Source organism: Schistocerca serialis, chromosome 11 (assembly GCF_023864345.2).
Source record: "Schistocerca serialis cubense isolate TAMUIC-IGC-003099 chromosome 11, iqSchSeri2.2, whole genome shotgun sequence".
In the NCBI taxonomy this organism is placed as follows: Eukaryota; Metazoa; Arthropoda; class Insecta; order Orthoptera; family Acrididae; genus Schistocerca; species Schistocerca serialis.
In genome coordinates, this window is record NC_064648.1 from 159205877 (window position 1) to 159229510 (window position 23634).

At 44.4% G+C, this 23634-nt stretch overlaps 1 protein-coding gene across 1 annotated transcript; it reads left to right on the forward strand.

Moving 5' to 3' along the window:
• Window positions 1-3698: 3698 nt before the first annotated feature.
• LOC126426571 (GA-binding protein subunit beta-2-like) lies at window positions 3699-4220 on the forward strand. The gene has a single exon (XM_050088469.1). The coding sequence runs from the start codon at window positions 3699-3701 to the stop codon at window positions 4218-4220; it is 522 nt and encodes a 173-aa protein (XP_049944426.1).
• Window positions 4221-23634: the final 19414 nt, after the last annotated feature.

Below are 23634 nucleotides of genomic sequence, written 5' to 3' on the forward strand. Positions count from 1 at the left end.
AGGTTGGCCAAACAATAGTTTAGATGCTCTACAGTACACAGATACCACCTCTCAAGATCATAGGCAATAATATCAAAGTTTCCAAAGATCAAAACATATTTCAGGTATTAGGCTGTTACATGCCAAGCAATAAACTGGTTAAAACACCAAATCCAACAAATATGACAGAGGCAGCTACTAATGTACGATAGATTGATAGGGAGATTATTGAACAACCCGAACCGCAGGTTGCTCTAACCTGCCCCTACTCCACAAGGGAAAAACGGACCACCCAACGTATTAACAACCACCTTCCCGCGGGTGGGCAAATGGAGAAGAATGGTGGGACGACCCCAAAGCAAAACGGCTGGTGACCTCACCAAGAAAACAAGTAGAATTTAACAAGAGTAAATCAAACAACGTATCACCAATCACTTAAGTTCTAATAAACTGCGATTTCTCGAGAATACCTGGCGCAGCACCCTCAAATAGTTTCACACTAGGCGCTGCGGTGCACTCTTCAAAATAGCAGTTTTTACCATGGCTCTGGGATGTCTCGATACGCGCTGATAACGCTGGTCAAAGCAGGAACTCAGTGACAGTACTAGCTTAAATTAACGTAGAGAGGCGGAAGAGCATTAAAAAAAACAGGGTGTAAAATACATAATGACGGGAACACGAGGCACACACGGCTCAGGTTTTTTTAATGGGAAGTTGATGAAGATTTTACAATGAGGGTATTTTACTATACATATGTAGCCTATAAACTGACTTTCGGACTTATGTATCATAGAAGAAAGATTTCCAGATTGCTAACTTGTTGATGGGCGTACGTATAGGCAAATATGTTCAGAGTTCCCATCTGAGACAGTTTTCTGCATTTGATGTGTGTGGTGTGCGTATGTGTGTTAACAGCAGAGTGTAATAATCCCATTTTAATATAATCCACTACAGAGTCGAGGTAGCATTCAACCGCGATTCTTATACATGAATTTTAACAACGCATTTCAAGAGACAATGCTCTCATCATCAGGTTGTAAAGTCTATGTCATGAAATTAAACGGACTAAAAAGACAAAATACCATCACAAATAGTTGGGAAGTCCATAGAGTAAAACAGAATTAAAAGTATATTGGACTGTGGGTCCTCATCTTACATTGAAGTTGTTGACACAAGTCGATGGCCGTCCCATAGTTACTGGCTCGGGAGCTGTTGTGGGCTGACGTGCCTAGGTGTTGTGGCGTGGTTACAGCCGTGTGCTTGACGGTAATGCTATGCTATTGGGCGCCTTATTTCCTTATTGCATTAGTCTGCCATCGTGAGCCTCTGGCAACTCCGTCAGTGACATGCTACAAGTTTAAAGTCGCATACCTACCCTAAAATAATTCTAAAAACCCGCTAAAAAATCTCATTTCTTTAAAATTATCTTGTGCATTTAGAATATTGCCTTGTTTCTCTTCATGGATAGCTATCTCGAGTTCCTCTAGTAAATCAAGTTTTCTCCCTTTCTTTTCTACATGCAATATTTCTAAGATTCAGTGCAGAACTTGTGATGCAAAATATATAGGGCAGACAGGAAGATCATTCGCTATCCAGTATAAAGAACATAAAGATGCGTTCAGGTTAGGAAATTATGACAAAACAGCTGTTGCGAACCATATATATGAAACAGGCCATCCCCTTAAAAGCATAGAATATAACGTAGAAATATTGCATGTAGAAAAGAAAGGGAGGAAACTTGATTTACTAGAGGAGCTCGAGATAGCTGTCCATGAAAAGAAACAAAGCAATATTCTAAATGCACAAGATAATTGGAAAGAAATGAGATTTTTTAGCGGGTTTTTAGAATTATGTTAGGGTAGGTATGCGACTTTAAACTTATAGCATGTCACTGACGGAGTTGCCAGAGGCTAACGATGGCAGACTAATGCAATAAGGAAATAAGGCACCCAATAGCATAGCGTTACCGTCAAGCACATGGCTGTAACCATGCCACAACTAGAGATGGGCAAAACTGTTCTTTTCAGAGATTGGATCAGAACTGTTCACTCCCTGAAATGAATTAGCTCTTTTTCATGACTCACCACTCATTTACAATAGAAAATAAATGGAAGGCACATTGTCCTTTAAACTTGGTTTATTCCAGTACTACACCTGTATTTTGATCTTATTTGATCCTATTTTTAAGTAACACAGATAATGAGTAAGAATTTTGTATTGTTTATTGAAATTTCCACGATATGACAAAGTTTTTGATTATTGATTTATTTTGCACTATCGTGGTTTTTTGGGTGATCGGAAAATGTTGTAACTTGAGATTTACATTAACAATAAATTTGGCTATAATGTATTAAAATTTCATTAACCTCATACAAATTCATCGCAAGCCATATATTTTTAAAGTGAAAGTTTCCTTCCGAAGACGCCTAAAATCGCAAAATCCGTACCAGAATAAGAAAAAAATATATAAATTTGACTGTAAAACGAAAGTGCTGCATGTAGCCTTACGCAGAATAAAACAAGGAAAATATTGGTGTATCACATTTTGCGATACGTTTATCGGTTCGCTCGTAATTAAAGCGTAAATTCGAGTGTTCATAATAAAAATCCTATAGTAAGAGGAGTCATCAGGAACCTAATCTAATCAGTTTAAACAAATAAAAATAAAATAAAAACAATTGATGTATACATAACATAATAATGTAATATACATAGCTGTATTACTACGAAGAACAATATCCAGTAGGGACGAACTCCGATGCAGAGGCGCTGAGTCGAGCGGGTCGAGCCGCGAGCTGTATTACTGCGTGAGCTGAGACCGCAGAGACCAGAGTGGCACCTGAGTTGCTTTGCTCGACGCTCTGGCTAGAGTTGAGAACAGTGGGGTGAGCGTTGAGCGGGCGAGTTCCGAGGGTGGGGGGAGCGGTCAACTCACCCGCTCCGAAACAAATCGTCCGCTCCCTTGCGAGCAGGTTGTTGCAAGTAGTTCCTATGTTATCCGCTAGGTGGCTCTCTGTCCTGTTGCTCGCATCAACTGCCCAGAGGGCAGGACGTGCGACTGAAACGATCGCCGACAGAGTGCGATGCAAAGTTAAGCTGCGCCAGACACTGCGCGCGGCAGACGACGCACATGGACGGCACGGCATATGTGAAACACAAAATCCAATGGGGCACTGCACAATGCAGGCAGCCAAGGTAGAAGCAGGGCAGAGGCCGGCGCTGGCTGTGTTGTGTGGCGTGCACTGTGCTCTGACCAGCAGAGGCGCTGCTGATATGCTCCGTCTCTCTCTCTCTCTCTCTCTCTCTCTCTCTGCCGTGGGAAACGTTTGGAGCTACCGTTCTTTTTTTCTGAATCACTGATTGTTCACTCCTTTGAAAGATTCAACTCTATGAATTAGTTCAAGAGCGCATCCCCCATCTCTAGCCACAACACCTAGGCACATCAGTCCACAACAGCTCCCGAGCCGGCATAGTGCGACAGCATACTTGGTAGCTATGGGATGGCCATCGACTTGTGTCAACAACTTCAATGTAAGATGAGGACCCATAGTCCAATATAGTTTTAATTCTGTTTTACTCTATGGACTTCCCAACTATTTGTGATAGTATTTTGTCTTTTTAATCCGTTTAATTTCATGACATAGACTTTACAACCTGATGATGAGAGCATTGTCTGTTGAAACACATTGTTAAGATATATGTATAAGAATCGTGGTTGAATGCTAACAGTGATAACCAATAATCCCAATGCTCTGTACGGGTGGAGTCCTCAAGAGGAGAGAGACAGAAGGCTGATCGAGGCAGGCAAGCGACGGGCAGTGGAAGGTGTGTTGGCGCTGCTAGCTGCAGGGGCCGTCCTGGAGGCGAGGGATGTGAAGGAGTCGACCGGGCTGCACTGGCCGGCAGCCAGAGGGCACGTGGGGGCAGTGCACTGCCTGCTGGAGGCCGGGGCAGAGGTGGACGCCAGGACCAGCCACCGGGACATGCCCCTGCACCTGGCTGCGGCAGCAGGTCACGTGCGAGTGGTGCGGCTGCTGGTCGAGTCCTGTGCTGTCCCCAACGCTGCGGATCAGTGGCAGAGGACGCCGCTGCACTGGGCGGTGGAGAACGGCCACGCAGAGGCGGCGGCGGAGCTGCTGGTGGCAGGCGCCGATGAGTGGGCCACAAGCAGTGCGGGGAGCACCCCTCTGGACCTCGCCAGGCAGAAGAACAACCGGCAGCTGGTAGAGCTGCTACCATGACGCTTCCCTTATTATGAAGAGAACTGCAATAAAAGAACAATGCTTCACCACATCACTTTCTTTAATTTGTGACGTTAAGAAAACAAAAAATTCAACGTATCTTTATCCATTTCTACCCATCACTACATAACATATATCTATTTTTGTCACTCCTCCATGAGTGTGATAAGTGCGAGACATCCCTGAACTGATGTAAGTAACCCCTCTTGTGAAGAAACAACGTGAAAAACATTTCTCGAGCAGCTGTTAGAAAAGTAAACATGAACTACAAAACTTCTACACTACTGGCCATTAAAATTGCTACACCACGAAGATGACGTGCTACAGACGCGAAATTTAACTGTCGGGAAGAAAATGCTGTGATATACAAATGATTAGCTTTTCAGAGCATTCACACAAGGTTGGCGTCTGTGGTGACACCTACAACGAGCTGACATGAGGAAAGTTTCCAACCGATTTCTCATACACAAACAGCAGTTGACCAGCGTTGCCTGGTGAAACGTTGTTGTGATGCCTCGTGTAAGGAGGAAAATTGCATACCATCACGTTTCTGACTTTGATAAAGGTCAAATTGTAGCCTATCGCGATTGCGGTTTATCGTATCGCGACGTTGCTGCTCGCTTTGGTCGAGATCCACTGGCTGTTACCAGAATATGGAATCGGTGGGTTCAGGAGGGTAATACGGAACGCCGTGCTGGATACCAACGACCTCGTACCATTAGCAGTTGAGATGACACGCATCTTATCCGCACGGCTGTAACGGATCGTGCAGCCACGTCTCGATCCCTGAGTCAACAGATGGGGACGTCTGCAAGACAACAACCATCTGCACGAACAGTTCGACGACGTTTGCAGCAACACAGACTATCAGCTCGGAGACCGTAGCTGCGGTTACCCTTGACGCTGCATCACAGACAGGAGCACCTGGGACGGTGTACTCAACAACAAACTTCAGTGCACGAATGGCAAAACCTCATTTTTCTTGGATGAATCGAAGTTCTGTTTACAGCATCATGATGGTCGCATCCGTGTTTGGCGACATCGCCGTGAAGACACATTGGAAGCGCGTATTCATCATCGCCATACTAGCGTATCACCCGGCGTGATGGTATGGGGTGCCGTTGGTTACACGTCTCGGTCACCTCTTGTTCGCATTGACGGCACTTTGAACAGTGGACGTTACATTTCAGACGTGTTACGACCCATGGCACTACCCTTCATTCGATCCCTGTGAAACCCTACATTTCAGCAGGATAATGCACGACCGCATGTTGCAGGTCCTGTACGGGCCTTTCTGGACACAGAAAATGTTCGACTGCTGCCCTGGCCAGCACATTCTCCAGATCTCTGACGAATTGAAAACGTCTGGTCAATGGTGGCCGAGCAACTGGCTCATCACAATACGCCAGTCACTACTCTTGATGAACTGTGGTATCGTGTTGAAGATGCATGGGCCGCTGTACCTGTACACGCCATCCAAGTTCTGTTTGACTCAATGCCCAGGCATATCAAGGCAGTTATTACGGCCAGAGGTGGTTGTTCTGGGTACTGATTTATCAGGATCTATGCACCCAAATTGCGTAAAAATATAATCACATGTCAGTTCTAGTATACTATATTTGTTCAGTGAATACCCGTTTATCATCTGCGTTTCTTATTGGTGCAGCAATTCTAATGACCAGTAGTGGAATAAATACCACATCTCTGTCTGAAACTCGAGATTCTCACAGCATATAAAATATTCAAACAACTTACAATGCTACCAGATGGCATCGTAGATACCTGCCGATATTATTTGTGTGCTGGATAGCACTTGTTAGGAACATCTTAAACTAGTACAAGCTTCAGTGGGCCAAAGAGATTCTGGTCATACATAAAGCACATCGGTGGCAAGACGCAATCAATACCTTCACTGCGCGATAGCAACGGTGAAGTCATTGATGACACTGCCACTAAAGCAGAGTTCTTAACACGGTTTTCCGAAACTCCACCATAGAAGACGAAGTAAATATTCCTGAATTCCAATCAAGAACAACTGCTGAGAAACATAGAAGTAGATACCCTCGGTGTAGTGAAGCAACTTAAATTACTAATAACGGCAAGGACTTCGGTCCAGATTGTATACCAGTGAGGTTCCTTTAAGAGTATGCTGATACAATAGCCCCATATTTAGTAATTATATACAACCACTCGCTCACAGAAAGATCCGCACCTAAGACTGAAAAATTGCTCAAGTCACACCAATACCCAAAAAGGAAAGTAGGAGTAATCCACTGAATTACAGGCCTACACCACTAACGTCGATTTGCAGTAGGGTTTGGAACATATACTGTATTCGAACATTATGAAGTACCTCGAAGAAGACGACTTATTGATACATAGTGCGGATTCAGAAAATATCTTTCTTGCGAACACAGTTATCTCTTTATACTCATGAAGTAATAAGTGCTATCGGCAGGTGATGCCAAAGATTTCCAGAAGGCTTTCGACATCGTTCCTCACTAGCGTTACTTACGAAACTGCGTGCCTAAGGAGTATCACCTCAATTGTGCGATTGGATTCGTGATCTCCTGTCAGAAAGGTCACAGTTAGTAGTAATAGACGGAAAGTCATCGAGTAAAACAGAAGTAATATCCGGCGTTCCCCAAGGATGTGTTATAGGCCCTCTGTTTTTCCTGATCTATATTAACGACATAGGAGACATTCTGAGTAGCCGTCTTAGATTGTTTGTAGATGATGCTGTCATTTACCGTCTTGTAAAGTCACCAGATGATCAAAACGATTTGCCAAATGATTTACGTAAGATATCTGTATGGTACAAAAAGTGATAATTGACCCCAAATAAAGAAAAGTGTAAAGTTATTCACATGAGTACTAAAAGAAATCCGCTAAATTTCGATTACGCGATTAGTCTCACAAATCTTAAGGCTGCGAATTCAACTAAATACTTAGGGATTACGACTACAAATAACCTAAATTGGAACGATCACATAGATAATGTTGTGGGTAGAGCAAACCAAAGACTGCGATTCATTGGCAGAACACTTAGAAGGTGCAAGAGGTCTATCAAAGAGACTGCTTACACCACGCTTTTCCGCCCTTTTCTGGAGTACTGCTGTGCGGTGTGGGATCCGCATCAGGTGGCACTGACGGATGACATCGGAAAAGTACAAAGAAGGGCAGCTCGTTTTGTATTATCCCGAAATAGGGGAGACAGTGTCACAGACATTATATGTGAATTGGGGTGGCAATCATTAAAACAAAGGCGTTTTTCGTTGCGACGGGATCTTCTCATGTAATTTCAATCACCAATTTTCTCCTTAGATTGCGAAAATATCCTGTTGGCACCCACCTACATAGGAAGAAATGATCATTAAGACAAAATACGAAAAATCAGGGCTCGCACAGAAAAATTTAAGTGCTCGTTTTTTCCCGCGCGCCGTTCGAGAGTGGAAAGGTAGAGAGACAGCTTCTAGGGGGTTCATTGAACACTGTTCCAGGCACTGTATTGTGAATAGCAGAGTAATCACGTAGATTTAGATGGACGTAACTGCCATACAAGCTGTATGGTTAGAATACATCTTTAGCTCTGACACCAGACTGAATTTACCTCTTTGCTTTCAGTACAGATGGTGCATCTACATCTACATCTATATTTATACTCCGCAAGCCACCCAACGGTGTGTGGCGGAGGGCACTTTACGTGCCACTGTCATTACCTCCCTTTTCTGTTCCAGTCGCGTATGGTTCGCGGGAAGAACGACTGTCTGAAAGGCTCCGTGCGCGCTTGAATCTCTCTAATTTTACATTCGTGATCTCCTCGGGAGGTATAAGTAGGGGGAAGCAATATATTCGATACCTCATCCAGAAACGCACCCTATCGAAACCTGGCGAGCAAGCTACACCGCGATGCAGAGCGCCTCTCTTGCAGAGTCTGCCACTTGAGTTTGTTAAACGTCTCCGTAACGCTATCACGGTTACCAAATAACCCTGTGACGAAACGCGCCGCTCTTCTTTGGATCTTCTCTAACTCCTCCGTCACCCCGATCTGGTACGGATCCCACACTGATGAGCAATACTCAAGTATAGGTCGAACGAGTGTTTTGTAAGCCACCTCCTTTGTTGATGGACTACATTTTCTAAGGACTCTCCCAATGAATCTCAACCTGGTACCCGCCTTACCAACAATTAATTTTATATGATCATTCCTCTTCAAATCGTTCCGCACGCATACTCCAAGATATTTTACAGAAGTAACTGCTACCAGTCTCTGTTCCGCTATCATATAATCATACAATAAAGCATCCTTCTTTCTATGTATTCGCAATACATTACATTTGTCTATTTTAAGGGTCAGTTGCCACTCCCTGCACCAAGTGCCTATCCGCTGCAGATCTTCCTGCATTTAGCTACAATTTTCTAATGCTGCAACTTCTCTGTATACTACAGCATCATCCGCGAAAAGCAGCATGGAACTTCCCACACTATCTAGTAGGTAATTTATATATATTGTGAAAAGCAATGGTCCCATAACACTCCCCTGTGGCACGCCAGAGGTCACTTTAACGTCTGTACACATCTCTCCATTGATAACAACATGCTGTGTTCTGTTTGCTAAAAACTCTTCAATCGAGTCACACAGCTGGTCTGATATTCCGTAGGCTCTTACTTTGTTTATCAGGCGACAGTGCAGAACTGTATCGAACGCCTTCCGGAAGTCAAGGAAAATAGCATCTACCTGGGAGCCTGTATCTAATATTTTCTGGGTCTCATGAACAAATAAAGCGAGTTGGGTCTCACACGATAGCTGTTTCCGGAATCCATGTTGATTCCTACAGAGTAGATTCTGGGTTTCCAAAAATGACATGATACTCGAGCAAAAAACATGTTCTAGAATTCTACAACAGATCGACGTCAGAGATATAGGTCTATAGTTTTGCGCATCTGCTCGACGACCCTTCTTGAAGACTGGGACTACCTGTGCTCTTTTCCAATCATTTGGAACCTTCCATTCCTCTAGAGACTTGCGGTACACGGCTGTTAGAAGGGGGGCAAGTTCTTTTGCGTACTATGTGTAGAATCGAATTGATATCCCGTCAGGTGCAGTGGACTTTCCTCTGTTGAGTGATTCCAGTTGCTTTTCTATTCCTTGGACACTTATTTCGATGTCAGCCATTTTTTCGTTTGTGCGAGGATTTAGAGAAGGAACTGCAGTGTGGTCTTCCTCTGTGAAACAGCTTTGGAAAAAGGTGTTTAGTATTTCAGCTTTACGCGTGTCATCGTCTGTTTCAATGCCATCATCATCCCGGAGTGTCTGGATATGCTGTTTCGAGCCACTTACTGATTTAACGTAAGACCAGAACTTCCTAGGATTTTCTGTCAAGTCGGTACATAGAGTTTTACTTTCGAATTCACTGAACGCTTCACGCATAGACCTCCTCACGCTAACTTTGACATCGTTTAGCTTCTGTTTGTCTGAGAGGTTTTGGTTGCGTTTAAACTTGGAGTGAAGCTCTCTTTGCTTTCGCAGTAGTTTCCTAACTTTGTTGTTGAACCACGGTGGGTTTTTCCCGTCCCTCACAGTTTTACTCGGCACGTACCTGTCTAAAACGCATTTTACGATTGCCTTGAACTTTTTCGATAAACACTCAACATTGTTAGTGTCGGAACGGAAATTTTCGTTTTGATCTGTTAGGTAGTCTGAAATCTGCCTTCTATTATTCTTGCTAAACAGATAAACCTTCCTCCCTTTTTTTATATTCCTATTAACTTCCATATTCAGGAATGCTGCAACGGCCTTATGATCACTGGTGCATCAGTTTGATTAAGTAATTACAATGTGACATTACTTCGAACATTTGAGTCATACCGCTGTGCTACCGTACGGAATGGTATTATCATTTTATTATAATCAAATAGAACTGAACAGCAACCTCAAATCGTTCCTTTCCCACTCTTTCCCATTTTTCACATTTCCCACGACCTCCAGCACGTTTCGCTCGCCCCAGTGGCATGGCGTCAGAGCGCCTGCAGGGACCGCCATACACCTCGTCACACAGCAACTCCGGCCTGACAGAAGCTGCTGCCAACATGGCGCTCTTCGCGCCAGCTGCCAGTCTGACCAACTAAGACTTGCAGGAGCTGGACATCTGTTGGATAATGTTACGAATTTGTACGGACCGTCACGTAGCAAAATGGAATACATCACACAAGACGGTAATGCTACAGCAGTCCTTATGAACAAGAACCAACGGTGCTCATAATATGTTATAAAATTACCTTATGGACAGAAACAACTTCACAGTTTGCTAAAATGGATAAGGAAATAATTCTTTCAGCAGTCTCAACTGTCAAGTGGGGGATTACTGCTGACTACCAAGTATTAATCACATCCTAATTCACAAGTTATGATAAAAGGAGAAGGCACCATAACCCTGTACAATACTTATAAACATTAGCTGTAGAAGTTTGAGATAATGACGCTGTCTGCAATGGAATATGTGGCAAAAATCCATTTCGTGTGTTTTAAAAAAGCTGAAGAATTGATCAGAAACTGTAAATGAAAGATAGCACGGCGCAAAAAACAAAATTTATTTCTTCATAGTATTGTCATGCGTATTCTTTTTGTCACAAAGTACAATTGTCCAAATAATGTAACCAAAAGATCTTATCTTTAACAGTTTGTTTACACCTTTTAAAATCGTAGTGAGGCACAGTTGCAGTTAAGAAGACATTGTCTGATATCTTGTTTTGGTTATAGACGCCATCACCCCAAGGAAATTTCATTATTTGGGAAAATAAAAAGTGAAAGCTAAAGTAAAATATACAGTAACGTGAATTAGCCACCCAAAGAAGAGTTTTAATGTTCTAAACCGGTAACGTGGCTACTGAAATAAATAAATAAATAGCATTGTACGAAAGAACAAATATTTCACAAAGTTGCACAAGGAATGGGACACAAATCATGGAGGATCGTACAGGGGAGGTAGTAATGAAAATTATAGAAGTACAAGAAATAAAATTCTGCACTTCGAGAAAATATCAAGTGAATAATTGTAATTGACAGTAAAGGCTAACAAGTGGCTTATTGTTAGGTTAATTAGTTATAATACACATATATTTATCCACAGAAATTATAGTTTCTCTGATTATCACTGAATGTTAACGGGAAAATTTTTCTAATCTTTCTTTTTTTTTGTGAAAGGTAAGCTATTGCATCCCTTTGCAACCAAACGCTGCTGCGAGTGCTGGATCTTTCATACACTACGTGATAAAAAGTATCCGGACAACCCCAAAAGCATACGTTTTTCATATTAGGTGCATTGTGCTGACACCTACTGCCAGGTACTCCACATCAGCGACCTCAGTAGTCATTATATTTATTGGCTCTGAGCACTACGCGACTTAACTTCTGAGGTCATCAGTCGCCTAGAACTTAGAACTAATTAAACCTAACTAACGTAAGGACATCACACACATCCATGCCCGAGGCAGGATTCGAACCTGCGACCGTAGCGGTCGCTCGGCTCCAGACTGCAGCGCCCAGAACCGCTCAGTAGTCATCAGACATCGTGAGAGAGCGGAATGGGTCCTCCACGGAACGCACCTACTTCGAACGTGGTCAGGTGATTGGGTGTCACTTGTGTCATACATCTGCATGCGAGATTTCCACACTCCTAAACATCCCTAGGTCCACTGTTTCCGACGTGATAGTGGAAACGAGAAGGGAGACGTACAGCACAAAAGCGTACAGGCCGACCTCGTCTGTTGACTGACAGAGACCGCCGACTGATGAAGAGGGTCGTAATGTGCAATAGGCAGACATATATCCAAACCATCACACAGGAATTCCAAACTGCGTCAGGATTCACTACAAGTACTATGACAGTTAGGCGGGAGGTGAGAAAATCTGGATTTCACGGTCTTGCGGCTGCTCATAAGCCACACATCACGCCGGTAAATGCCAAACGACGCCTCGCTTCGTGTAAGGAGCGTAAACGTTGGACCATTGAACTGTGAACAACGTTGTGTCGAGTGACGAATCACGGTACAAAATGTGGCGTTCCGATGGGAGGGTGTGGGTATGGCGAATTCCCGGTGGTGTTACGGCGTGGTGGTGTTTTTCATGGAGGGGACTTGCACCACTTGTTGTTTTGCGTGGCACTACCACAGCACAGGACTACACTGATGTTTTAGGCACCTTCTTGCTTCCCACTGTTGAAGAGTAATTCGGGGGTGGCGATTGTATCTTCCACCATGATCGAGCACCTGTTCATAATGCACGACCTGTGCTGTGGTGGACTGGTAGCACGACAATAACATCCCTGTAATGAACTGGCCTGCACAGAGTCCTGACGTGAATCCTATAGAACACCTTTGGAATGTTTTGGAATGCCGACTTCGTGCCAGGCCTCACCGACTGACATCGATACCTCTCCTCAGTGCAGCACTCTGTGAAGAATGGGCTGCCATTCCCCAAGAAACCTTCCAGCACCTGATTGAATGTATGCCTGCGAGAGTAGAAGCTATCATCAAGGCTCTGGGTGGGGGGGGGGGGGGCGCTAAGGGGAGGGCACAACGCCATATTGAATTCCAGTATTACCGATGTAAGGCGAAACGAACTTGTAAGTCATTTTCAGCCAGGTGTCGGGATACTTTTAATCACATAGTGTACTTCAGTACCTTGATTAAACTGTATCACGAATTCCTTCATGGTTTTAGTCATCAGCCAGAACACGAATCCTGGATGATAAGTTTTCATTTAAAAGATACTACAAGGTTGTTTCGGTGCTAGTGACTCTGATTTTGTGTGTGAACTGTACAGTTGGTACAGCATTGGGCACTTCTTGCCTCCACTGCTTTGTGTACCGGCGGTCCAACCAGCAAAGAAACCAGGACAGCAAACATAATTTTGAAATGCTTTCTTATAGTCACTGACTGAGTGTCTCGGAATAATAGCCTCCTCTATGCCAACCGACACGAATTTTGAAAACATATGTCATGTGAAATCAAACTTGCACTTTTCTCATGACAAGTGGAAGTTATACATAAAGGCAGTCGCATGGATGCGGCATTTCTTGACTTTCAAGAAAGACTAGACTCATTGCCACTCGTTGCAACGATCATACGGTATACCAAATGAGATTTGTGATTCGATCAGTACAGAGGAAGCAGCATCTCATCTGGGATGGAGAGTCATCGGCAGAAGTAGCAGTAACTTCAGGTGTACTTCGTTAAAGTGTTTTGGTACCCTTACTGTAGGTGTTGTGTATGTATGTATTAAGGAGAATCTTCGTCCCACTGTAGCCCTCAGTGGTTCACAACCCCACAACAGGCCACAGCAGTCCACTCACCCCACCGCCGCCCCACAAGGAACCCAGGGTTATTGTGCGGTTTGGCCCCCAGTGAACCCTCCCAGGAACGTCTCATACCAGACGAGTGTAACCCCAAATGTTTGCGTGGTAGGGTAATGACGGTGTACACGTACGTGGAGACAGTGTTTGCGCAGCAATCGCTGGCACAGTGTAGTTGAGGCGGAACAAGGGGAACAAGCCAGCATTTGCCGAGGCAGATGGAAAACCGCCTAAAAACCATCCACAGACCGGGCGGCTCACCGGACCTCGACACTAACCTGCCGGGCGGATTCGTGCCGGGGACCAGCACGCCTTCCCGCTCGGGAAGCAGCGCATTAGACTGCACGGCTAGGTGGGAGGGCACGTGTGTTGTATAATAGTGACCTGATACACAATATCAGTAATGGCAGAGATTTTTTAGACGGCAGTTATCTGTAATGAAGTGCTATCTGCTAAAAAAGCTGCTCAGATATTCATATTTCAACAAGACCTAAAAGTAATGCAAAAGATTTATGCTTTTTTTAATCTCCAGAAATATAATACTATAAGATTCACAAAACACTAAAACACAGTAGCGTATGATTTCTGTATATCAGTGAGCCACAACTATAACCAGTGGACTTGTGTTATTATCTGAGTTTAACAGTTTGTGGGATATGAAATAAAATATCACAGAGGCTCATTTGGAAGTAAAGTAGGCGGCAGAATTCCAAGCACTGGCAGGATACTGGGAAGATACTATTTTGTACATTAAAATAAATATTGCTCTAGGGTGTTAAACCTATATGAAATAGAACTAACAGGAGGTACTAAACATATTAAATGTATAGAAAGAAGGGCAGCACAAATGCACCCATATTTGTTTGACCCATGACAGAAGTTAATAGAAATGCTGATAAACCTAAAGAGGCAGATGCCCGAAGTCAGATTCCGACTGTCCTGCGAAGGCACACTAAAAGGCTTCCAAGACTAGTGTTACTGGAGGAATACATTACAAGCACCTGTGTAAGGGATTGAAAATGCAAGATTAGACTAATTATAATGTGTACAGAGGCAATTATGCAGTCAGTCATTCCTTACTTTGTACACAAATGGAACAGGAAGAGAGCTTAGTGTGTGGTACTATGGAGAGTATACTGTGCCATGTGCTTTTGTCTTCTGCAGGGCATCAATATTGACGTAGAAGTGTTGAGAAACCCTCCTGAGCAATGAACACTAAATGGCAGAGGGTACTCCATGTCAACACTGATTCATTAATTTCAGAAATATACTAGGGAAAAATATTCCCTGTGTTGTCTCCTACATGGAATAACGTCCCTCTCATTATTCTCGAGGTAAACGAAACATTCAACGAAAGTGTGGCAGATTAGACTCTCAGTGTCCTTTTTCTGAATTTAGTCAATAGGTTTTTACAGAAAAGTTGGTTTTATTCGAAACATCCTTTATAATTTGCTCTATGAAATAATGACCTGCTAAAATCGTTCCACTGTTCCTTAAAAATCATTTACAGTCTGCCATCACACCTACGTTATTAGGATTGCAATAGAATAGGTTACAGTAGTCTGTTGCATGTGAATTACTGCACAGACCCACTGCATTTTCAAAGGTTTATCTGAGCAATTTCGTGTCTGATGCTGACTATATGCTAAAGATCTAGGTAATGAATAGCATGGCGCAAGGTTGCAAACCCACAATGTTTTCATAATGCTGACAATCAAGACAAAAATTTGAAAGGTAGGGAGTGACAGTCTACGCAAAGTTAAAAAAGAAACGATTGTAGGACGGTTTTGCGTGAAGCACAGTTATATGATGCATGAACCAGGACACTGACAAATAAAATAAAAGAGAGGTTCCATGCAATGGAATTTATATATAGCACAATGTGAGTAGTGGAGCAATGTATGTTCCAGGACAATGATTTATGACTGATCCGCTGCTTGTTACCTATAAGGTCACCTATACCCTACCCTTTCTCACCTACCAGACAATCTCTGTCACTCTGGTGAAGTAGATATGGCAAGGAATTACAAAAATTTGGACTAGAGCGTCATCCTACAAGCTAGGGCATAGCAGGACAGCCCTCATGATTGCCACATTTATCCAAGGTGGCCAACACCATGACATCATAATGTCACAATGAAACAAGATGGATCCAAGATGGAGGAAGGTCACAGCGCCAGTAAGATGTTGTGAATTGTAATTTGAGTCTGTCACTATGACATTTCAGTGTAAAAACGGCAGGAAATTAAAAAGCTGTCATTTCTGACTCATATATACATTACATTAAGAAAATCGCACTGCAGGGCATCCAGTGTGTTAAATTGTCCTACTTGTTTTGTATTTGAAAACAATGGTTCAACCATCACTAATGTCAGACATGAACTAGAAACTTTCTATTTACATCAGCGCATGACTTTGTTCATGGTTCATAAATATGTGTGGTAACGTCGCAAGACGGTCGTTTAGCATTTTCAAATGTTTCAGACCTTTGTGTACCTATTATTACAGAAATGGGAGGTGAAATGAAAGACACCTGGGCCTTCAGTGAGCCAGACAGTGTACTCAGCTGTTCTACATGTCATCAGACCCCTTCCCTACAGCCACCATTCAATGTGGTCTGGTGTCTTGTATCATTGTAGGCATCCTCCATTGCCTTGCAGACCCAAATGAGGCATGTAAAATAGCAGAGAGAAAGACATTGAAAATATACATACATACCAGATGCTATTCTTTATCACTATAAATTATTAGCTATATCATTGAGAAAAGCATGTATTTTGTCACTATTATTTGTTCAAATGGTTCAAATGGCTCTGAGCACTATGGGACTTAACATCTGTGGCCATCACCCCCTAGAACTTAGAACTACTTAAACCTAACTAACCTAAGGACATGACACACATCCATGCCCGAGGCAGGATTCGAACCTGCGACCATAGCAGTCGCGCGGCTCCGGACTGAGCGCCAAGAACCGCGAGACCACCGGGGCCGGCACTATTATTTGTGACCCAACTAACTACCCAGCACTGCCTGGCTACGTATTGATTCCAATGTTGTATTAATCCATCTCCTCCTCCCCCTTCTCTGTCCATCTTCTCCTTCCACCCCCCTGGCCATCTCCTACACCTCCTTTCTCTGTCTACCTACTCCACTCCCCACTTGCAGTATACCTCTTCCTGGCCCTCTCTCTGTCCTTGTTCTCCTCCCCTTCTGGATGTTCATCTACACATCTCTCTTGTCTCCATCTCATCTTTCTTTTCTCTACCCTTCTCCTCCTTCCCCTCTGTCTGTCTGGCTCCTCCTTCACCTTCACTTTGTCTTCCCCCTGTCCTCGACCATCACTCCCTCTGACGGTTTTTCACCTGCTGCCTCCACTCTCTATACATGACTTTCTCTTTCCATTCTCTCTCTATCTCCTCTTCAATCTGCCCATTTTCTCTTCTTCTTTTTGTCTGTGAATTTCCTCCTCCATCTCCTCCTCCCCAACTCACTGACCATGTCTCCTTCACTCCCCACTTTGTCCATCTCCTTCACCCCCTTATCTCCTGAGTTTCTCACATCCTCCATCTCTCTGTGCCTGTCTCTTCTTTCTCCTCCTCCTATTCCTCTTCCTCTGCATCCTCCTCTATCCCCATCTCCCCCTCCTCTCCCTCTATATCTCCCCCTCTTTCCTTTCTCTATCCCTCTCCTTTCCACCTGTCCATCTCAAGCTATGTGCCGGACATCCATCATGTTGGAAGTTCATCGCCATTCTGTCATGCAGTGAAACATCGGTACAAAATTACTAGGGAAATCAGCATAAATTGCACCATTTAGAATGCCATCGATAAAATGGGGGCCAATTATCCTTCCTCCCATAGTGCTGCACCATACATTAATCGGCCAAGGTCGCTGATGTTACACTTGCGCAGCCATCGTGGATTTTCCGTTGCCCAACAGTGCATATGATGCCGGTTTACGTTACCGCTGTTGGTGAATGACGCTAAATAGAACGCGTGAATAAAAACCTGTCAACGCCCCGTAATTTCTCTTGTGCCCAGTGGCAGAACTGTACACGACGTTCAAAGTCGTCGTCATGCAATTCATGGTGCACAGAAACATGGTACGGGTGCAATCGATGTTAATGTAGCATTCTCAACACCGACGTTTTTGAGATTCCCGATTCTCGCGCAGTTTGTCTGCAGTTGATATCCGCTTGAACTATAGCAGCGTGTAGTGTTTCCTATTTTCTCGGGGTATGCCGTGAAAATATAAAATATAAAATCGGATTGGGTTTTGAATTTTGATGAAGTAAGTTACGGATAAGGCGGACTTCCTATTACTGATTGAGATCGTGCTGTAATTTGACCGTGCATGGCAGACCGGGTCGGCAACACTACAAAAAGCGACTGTCCGGAAATAGCATCAGAAACTAGTTGAATTTTACCTTATAATCTTGTTAGAAACGCAGTACTAATTACAATATAGTCTTCATGGCTGTCCTCCTAATTCTCTTGTAGGACGACCCGTCTTTCACTGTTCTCCGTCTGTTGAAAATTTCTGCAAGTTGTCACCGTCAGGATCAATTTACAAATTCGGCGATAACCATTTCGAATCACTATTGAAACAATTTCGTTTCGTAATATAATTTTAATTTCCACCTAAAAGCATATTTAACACAGTGCCGAAAAATACACGTCTTTCGTATGAAGACAAGAGAGAGAGTAATCAATTAGTTGTTAAAAACAAACACCTACGCAAAAGTAAAAACAAAAGATCAAAATTATTTATAAAAATCGGTCGCTGGCGCAGCGCTCTTCCGCATGCGCGATCGTAAATCACATCTTTGTATTGGCGGAGGCGCGGTAGTCAAAGCACCATTACAAGCGCCATCTAGCGGGCTGATCATAGCACCATCTGGTTTCCCCCTTCAGGCTAGACGAGTTTCGTTCTTTGTAGTTTTTTCGTTTGATGCCTATTTCGTGAGATATTTGGCCCTGTCACTACCAATGGACCACCCTGTATATGGGACTGAAATCGACTGCACGTTTAAAAGTGCGAAAAACCAGGAAGAATATCATGTCTCCGTCTGTAGATACAGCAGGCAGCAAGTCATGCTCCATTAGAAAAGTTGACATCTGGTGAAGAACAATCAAATGGCCGAAAGATAAGTCCGAGGCAACGCACATTCACTGGGCAAAGGTCTTTTGGGTACAGCTAGAACGGTTTCAGCCAGAAACATTCCAAGAATTCGCACACAACTCAAATTTCAACTTAAATTTCAATAGACATGCGATACCGATTCATGCAATGTAGTTCGCTGAGCACGAGTAACACAATTTTACTAAAAGGGTATAAAATAATGCTGAAGATCGTATGGCTAGATTGTATAACAAATGAGGAAGTTTTGAGATAAAGGCGGGAGTTGGACAGGGAGACGGACTTTCACCTCTTCTCTTCAACTGTGCACTGGACAAGGTGATCAGAGAGTGGGGAAAAGAAATGTAAATACGAAATATACCAAGCGGTATTTATCTGGGACACAAACGGAAGGTACTAGTAGTAGACTTTAACTTTCGCAGAGATCTGGCACTTGTATCAAGCTCAGTGGAAGTAGCTGTAAAGCAGCTCAATGCGCTCAAACTCCAGGCTGCCAAGTTAGGACTCCAATTGTTACTAGAAAAGACAAAATATCTCCCCAACATCAGTGATACTCCCAGTGAACTACAGCTGGAACAAGGTCAAATTGAGAAAGTTGAGAGATTCAAGTATCTAGGACAATGGTTGGAACCTAATCAATCAGAAGGAATAACTCGGATTAATAAATTACAATTAGCATATGGATTAACCAAGAACATCTATAATAAGAAATGCCTATTTCACAATTAGAAACTAAAACACTGCCAAAAGAGTTATCCGCTCTGGAGCCCTATATGCCTTAGAATGCTTGAATCTGAACAGGAAAGGCTTGACAGATAAACTAGAGGTTCAGGGGAGGAAGATTCTGAGAAAAATTCTGGGACTGGTCAAAACAGATGGTGAGTGTAGAAGACAATAAAACCAGGAGCTGTACAGTCATACTGAGAAAATCACAGATGTAGCCAGGAAGACACGTCTCGCTTTCTACGGACATATCACAAGGATGGACCAAACAATACTAACTAACCTACTTCTCCACAACTGAAAGAGCAGAAAGACTGTGACACCATGGCTGATAGAAGTCAAGAAAGACATCCAAGAACTGAACATAACTGAAAGGGACGTTAGAAATCGAGCACTTCTAGGAAGGATAGTAAAAGAAAAGAGGCTTCAAGACAGATCATCCCGTAAAAAGACCGGCGCCCTCTGGACAAAGGAGAGAAAGGAGAAACATAGCCAGAAAATGCGGGATTACTGGGCAAACATCAAGTCCCTCTCCAGGCTGAAAAGATGAATATCGTGGTCCTTAGCTTACCCATTCGAAAGAAGAAGAAGAAATGAGGAAGCAGTAAAGAAAACTGGTTAAAAAAGAACTCATGGCACGACTTGGCTCAAACAGAGGATTGCTTGAGAAGACACATCCTGAGGCATCGAGGAATAGTCAACGTGATACTGGAAGGAAGTGTGAGGGGCAGGGTGGGAGGAGAGGTGGCGAAAACTGTAGAGGAAGAAGAGGCTTGAAAAAAGCAAGCAGCTTCAAATGGATGGAGTTGGCAGTTGTTATATGAGACCTGGACAGACAAGGCTAGTGCAGAAAGCTGCATCAGACCAGTATTGAGACTGTAGACCTCAACCACAGCAATCAAAGGAAAGTCTATGAGGATTCTGAGATATAAGAGAAGATTGAAACGGTAACGTGATGGAATCTTGGGTGTTACAGCGCGTTTTCGGGTCCCCAGGTCTTCCCTCACTGATACAGCAGGTGGCCATGCCAACCACCGGCGTCGACGTCAGCAATGGCAGTGACGAGGTGTGTAGGTGCCAGGCGTTTGTGTCCAACCAGCTTAGTAATACAGGGTGAGTCACCTAACGTTACCGCTGGATATACACTCCTGGAAATGGAAAAAAGAACACATTGACACCGGTGTGTCAGACCCACCATACTTGCTCCGGACACTGCGAGAGGGCTGTACAAGCAATGATCACACGCACGGCACAGTGGACACACCAGGAACCGCGGTGTTGGCCGTCGAATGGCGCTAGCTGCGCAGCATTTGTGCACCGCCGCCGTCAGTGTCAGCCAGTTTGCCGTGGCATACGGAGCTCCATCGCAGTCTTTAACACTGGTAGCATGCCGCGACAGCGTGGACGTGAACCGTATGTGCTGTTGACGGACTTTAAGCGAGGGCGTATAGTGGGCATGCGGGAGGCCGGGTGGACGTACCGCCGAATTGCTCAACACGTGGGGCGTGAGGTCTCCACAGTACATCGATGTTGTCGCCAGTGGTCGGCGGAAGGTGCACGTGCCCGTCGACCTGGGACCGGACCGCAGCGACGCACGGATGCACGCCAAGACCGTAGGATCCTACGCAGTGCCGTAGGGGACCGCACCGCCACTTCCCAGCAAATTAGGGACACTGTTGCTCCTGGGGTATCGGCGAGGACCATTCGCAACCGTCTCCATGAAGCTGGGCTACGGTCCCGCACACCGTTAGGCCGTCTTCCGCTCACGCCCCAACATCGTGCAGCCCGCCTCCAGTGGTGTCGCGACAGGCGTGAATGGAGGGACGAATGGAGACGTGTCGTCTTCAGCGATGAGAGTCGCTTCTGCCTTGGTGCCAATGATGGTCGTATGCGTGTTTGGCGCCGTGCAGGTGAGCGCCGCAATCAGGACTGCATACGACCGAGGCACACAGGGCCAACACCCGGCATCATGGTGTGGGGAGCGATCTCCTACACTGGCCGTACACCACTGGTGATCGTCGAGGGGACACTGAATAGTGCACGGTACATCCAAACCGTCATCGAACCCATCGTTCTACCATTCCTAGACCGGCAAGGGAACTTGCTGTTCCAACAGGACAATGCACGTCCGCATGTATCCCGTGCCACCCAACGTGCTCTAGAAGGTGTAAGTCAACTACCCTGGCCAGCAAGATCTCCGGATCTGTCCCCCATTGAGCATGTTTGGGACTGGATGAAGCGTCGTCTCACGCGGTCTGCACGTCCAGCACGAACGCTGGTCCAACTGAGGCGCCAGGTGGAAATGGCATGGCAAGCCGTTCCACAGGACTACATCCAGCATCTCTCCAATCGTCTCCATGGGAGAATAGCAGCCTGCATTGCTGCGAAAGGTGGATATACACTGTACTAGTGCCGACATTGTGCATGCTCTGTTGCCTGTGTCTATGTGCCTGTGGTTCTGCCAGTGTGATCATGTGATGTATCTGACCCCAGGAATGTGTCAATAAAGTTTCCCCTTCCTGGGACAATGAATTCACGGTGTTCTTATTTCAATTTCCAGGAGTGTATTTCGTAAACCACATCAAACACTGACGAACCGATTCCACAGACCGAGCGTGAGGAGGGGGGCTAGTGTAATTGTTTAATACAAACCATACAAAAATGCACGAAGTATGTTTTTTAACACAAACCTACGTTTTTTAAAATGGAACCCCGTTAGTTTTGTTAGCACATCTGAACATATAAACAAATACGTAATCAGTGCCGTTGGTTGCATTGTAAAATGTTGATTACATCCGGAGATATTGTAACCTAAATTTGACGCTTGAGTACCACTCCTCCGCTGTTCGATCGTGTGTATCGGAGAGCACCGAATTACGTAGGGATCCAAAGGGAACGGTGATGGACCTTAGGTACAGAAGAGACTGGAACAGCACATTACGTCCACATGCTAACACCTTTTTATTGGTCTTTTTCACTGACGCACATGTACATTACCATGAGGGGTGAGGTGCACGTACACACGTGGTTTCCGTTTTCAATTACGGAGTGGAATAGAGTGTGTCCCGACATGTCAGGCCAATAGATGTTCAATGTGGTGGCCATCATTTGCTGCACACAATTGCAATCTCTGGCGTAATGAATGTCGTACACGCCGCAGAACATCTGGTGTAATGTCGCCGCAGGCTGCCACAGTACGTTGTTTCATATCCTCTGGGGTTGTAGGCACATCACGGTACACATTCTCCTTTAACGTACCCCACAGAAAGAAGTCTAGAGGTGTAAGATCAGAAGAACGTGCTGGCCAATTTATGCGTCCTCCACGTCCTACGAAACGCCCGTCGAACATCCTGTCAAGGGTCAGCCTAGTGTTAATTGCGGAATGTGCAGGTGCACCATCATGCTGATACCACATAAATCGACGCGTTTCCAGTGGGACATTTTCGAGCAACGTTAGCAGATCATTCTGTAGAAACGCGATGTATGTTGCAGCTGTTGAGTGGTACTCAAGCGTCAACTTTAGGTTACAGTATCTCCGGATGTAATTAACATTTTACAATGCAACAAACGGCACTGATTACGTATTTGTTTATATGTTCAAATGTGCTAACAAAACTAACGGGGTTCCATTTAAAAAAACGTAGATTTGTGTTAAAAAACGTACTTCGTGCATTTTTGTATGGTTTGTATTAAACAATTACACTAGCCCCTCTCCTCACGTTTGGTCTGTGGAATCGGTTCGTCAATATTTGATGTGGTTTACGAAATACATCCAGCGGTAACGCTATGTGACTCACCCTGTATAGGTCAGGTGGATGTGGAGTCGTGATAAGTTGGCAGTGCCTCTGACCCCACAGTGAATGAAGATGTCTACGCTGTAGTCAAAAATTAAAGCAACAAATCACTATTTCCCCTACCTGTGTCTAATTCACGGTACAATCCTCATACAAACTGTCAACGGATCTCCATACAATCGTGTTCTGCACGGAACATGGCATTCCGATCAACAGACAGCCGCGCCAGCAATGATGTTAGGGTTGTCTCAAATCCAAAATCGAGTGTGTACACAGTCATAGACTGTGCTGTATGGCACAATGAAGAAGGCTTCCAGACTCTCTCCAGTGGAGGGGCGTAGGAAGAAGAATGGAAGCAGAACAGTCGCAGATTGTTGTGGTCGAATGGTTTAATGTGAATCGTTT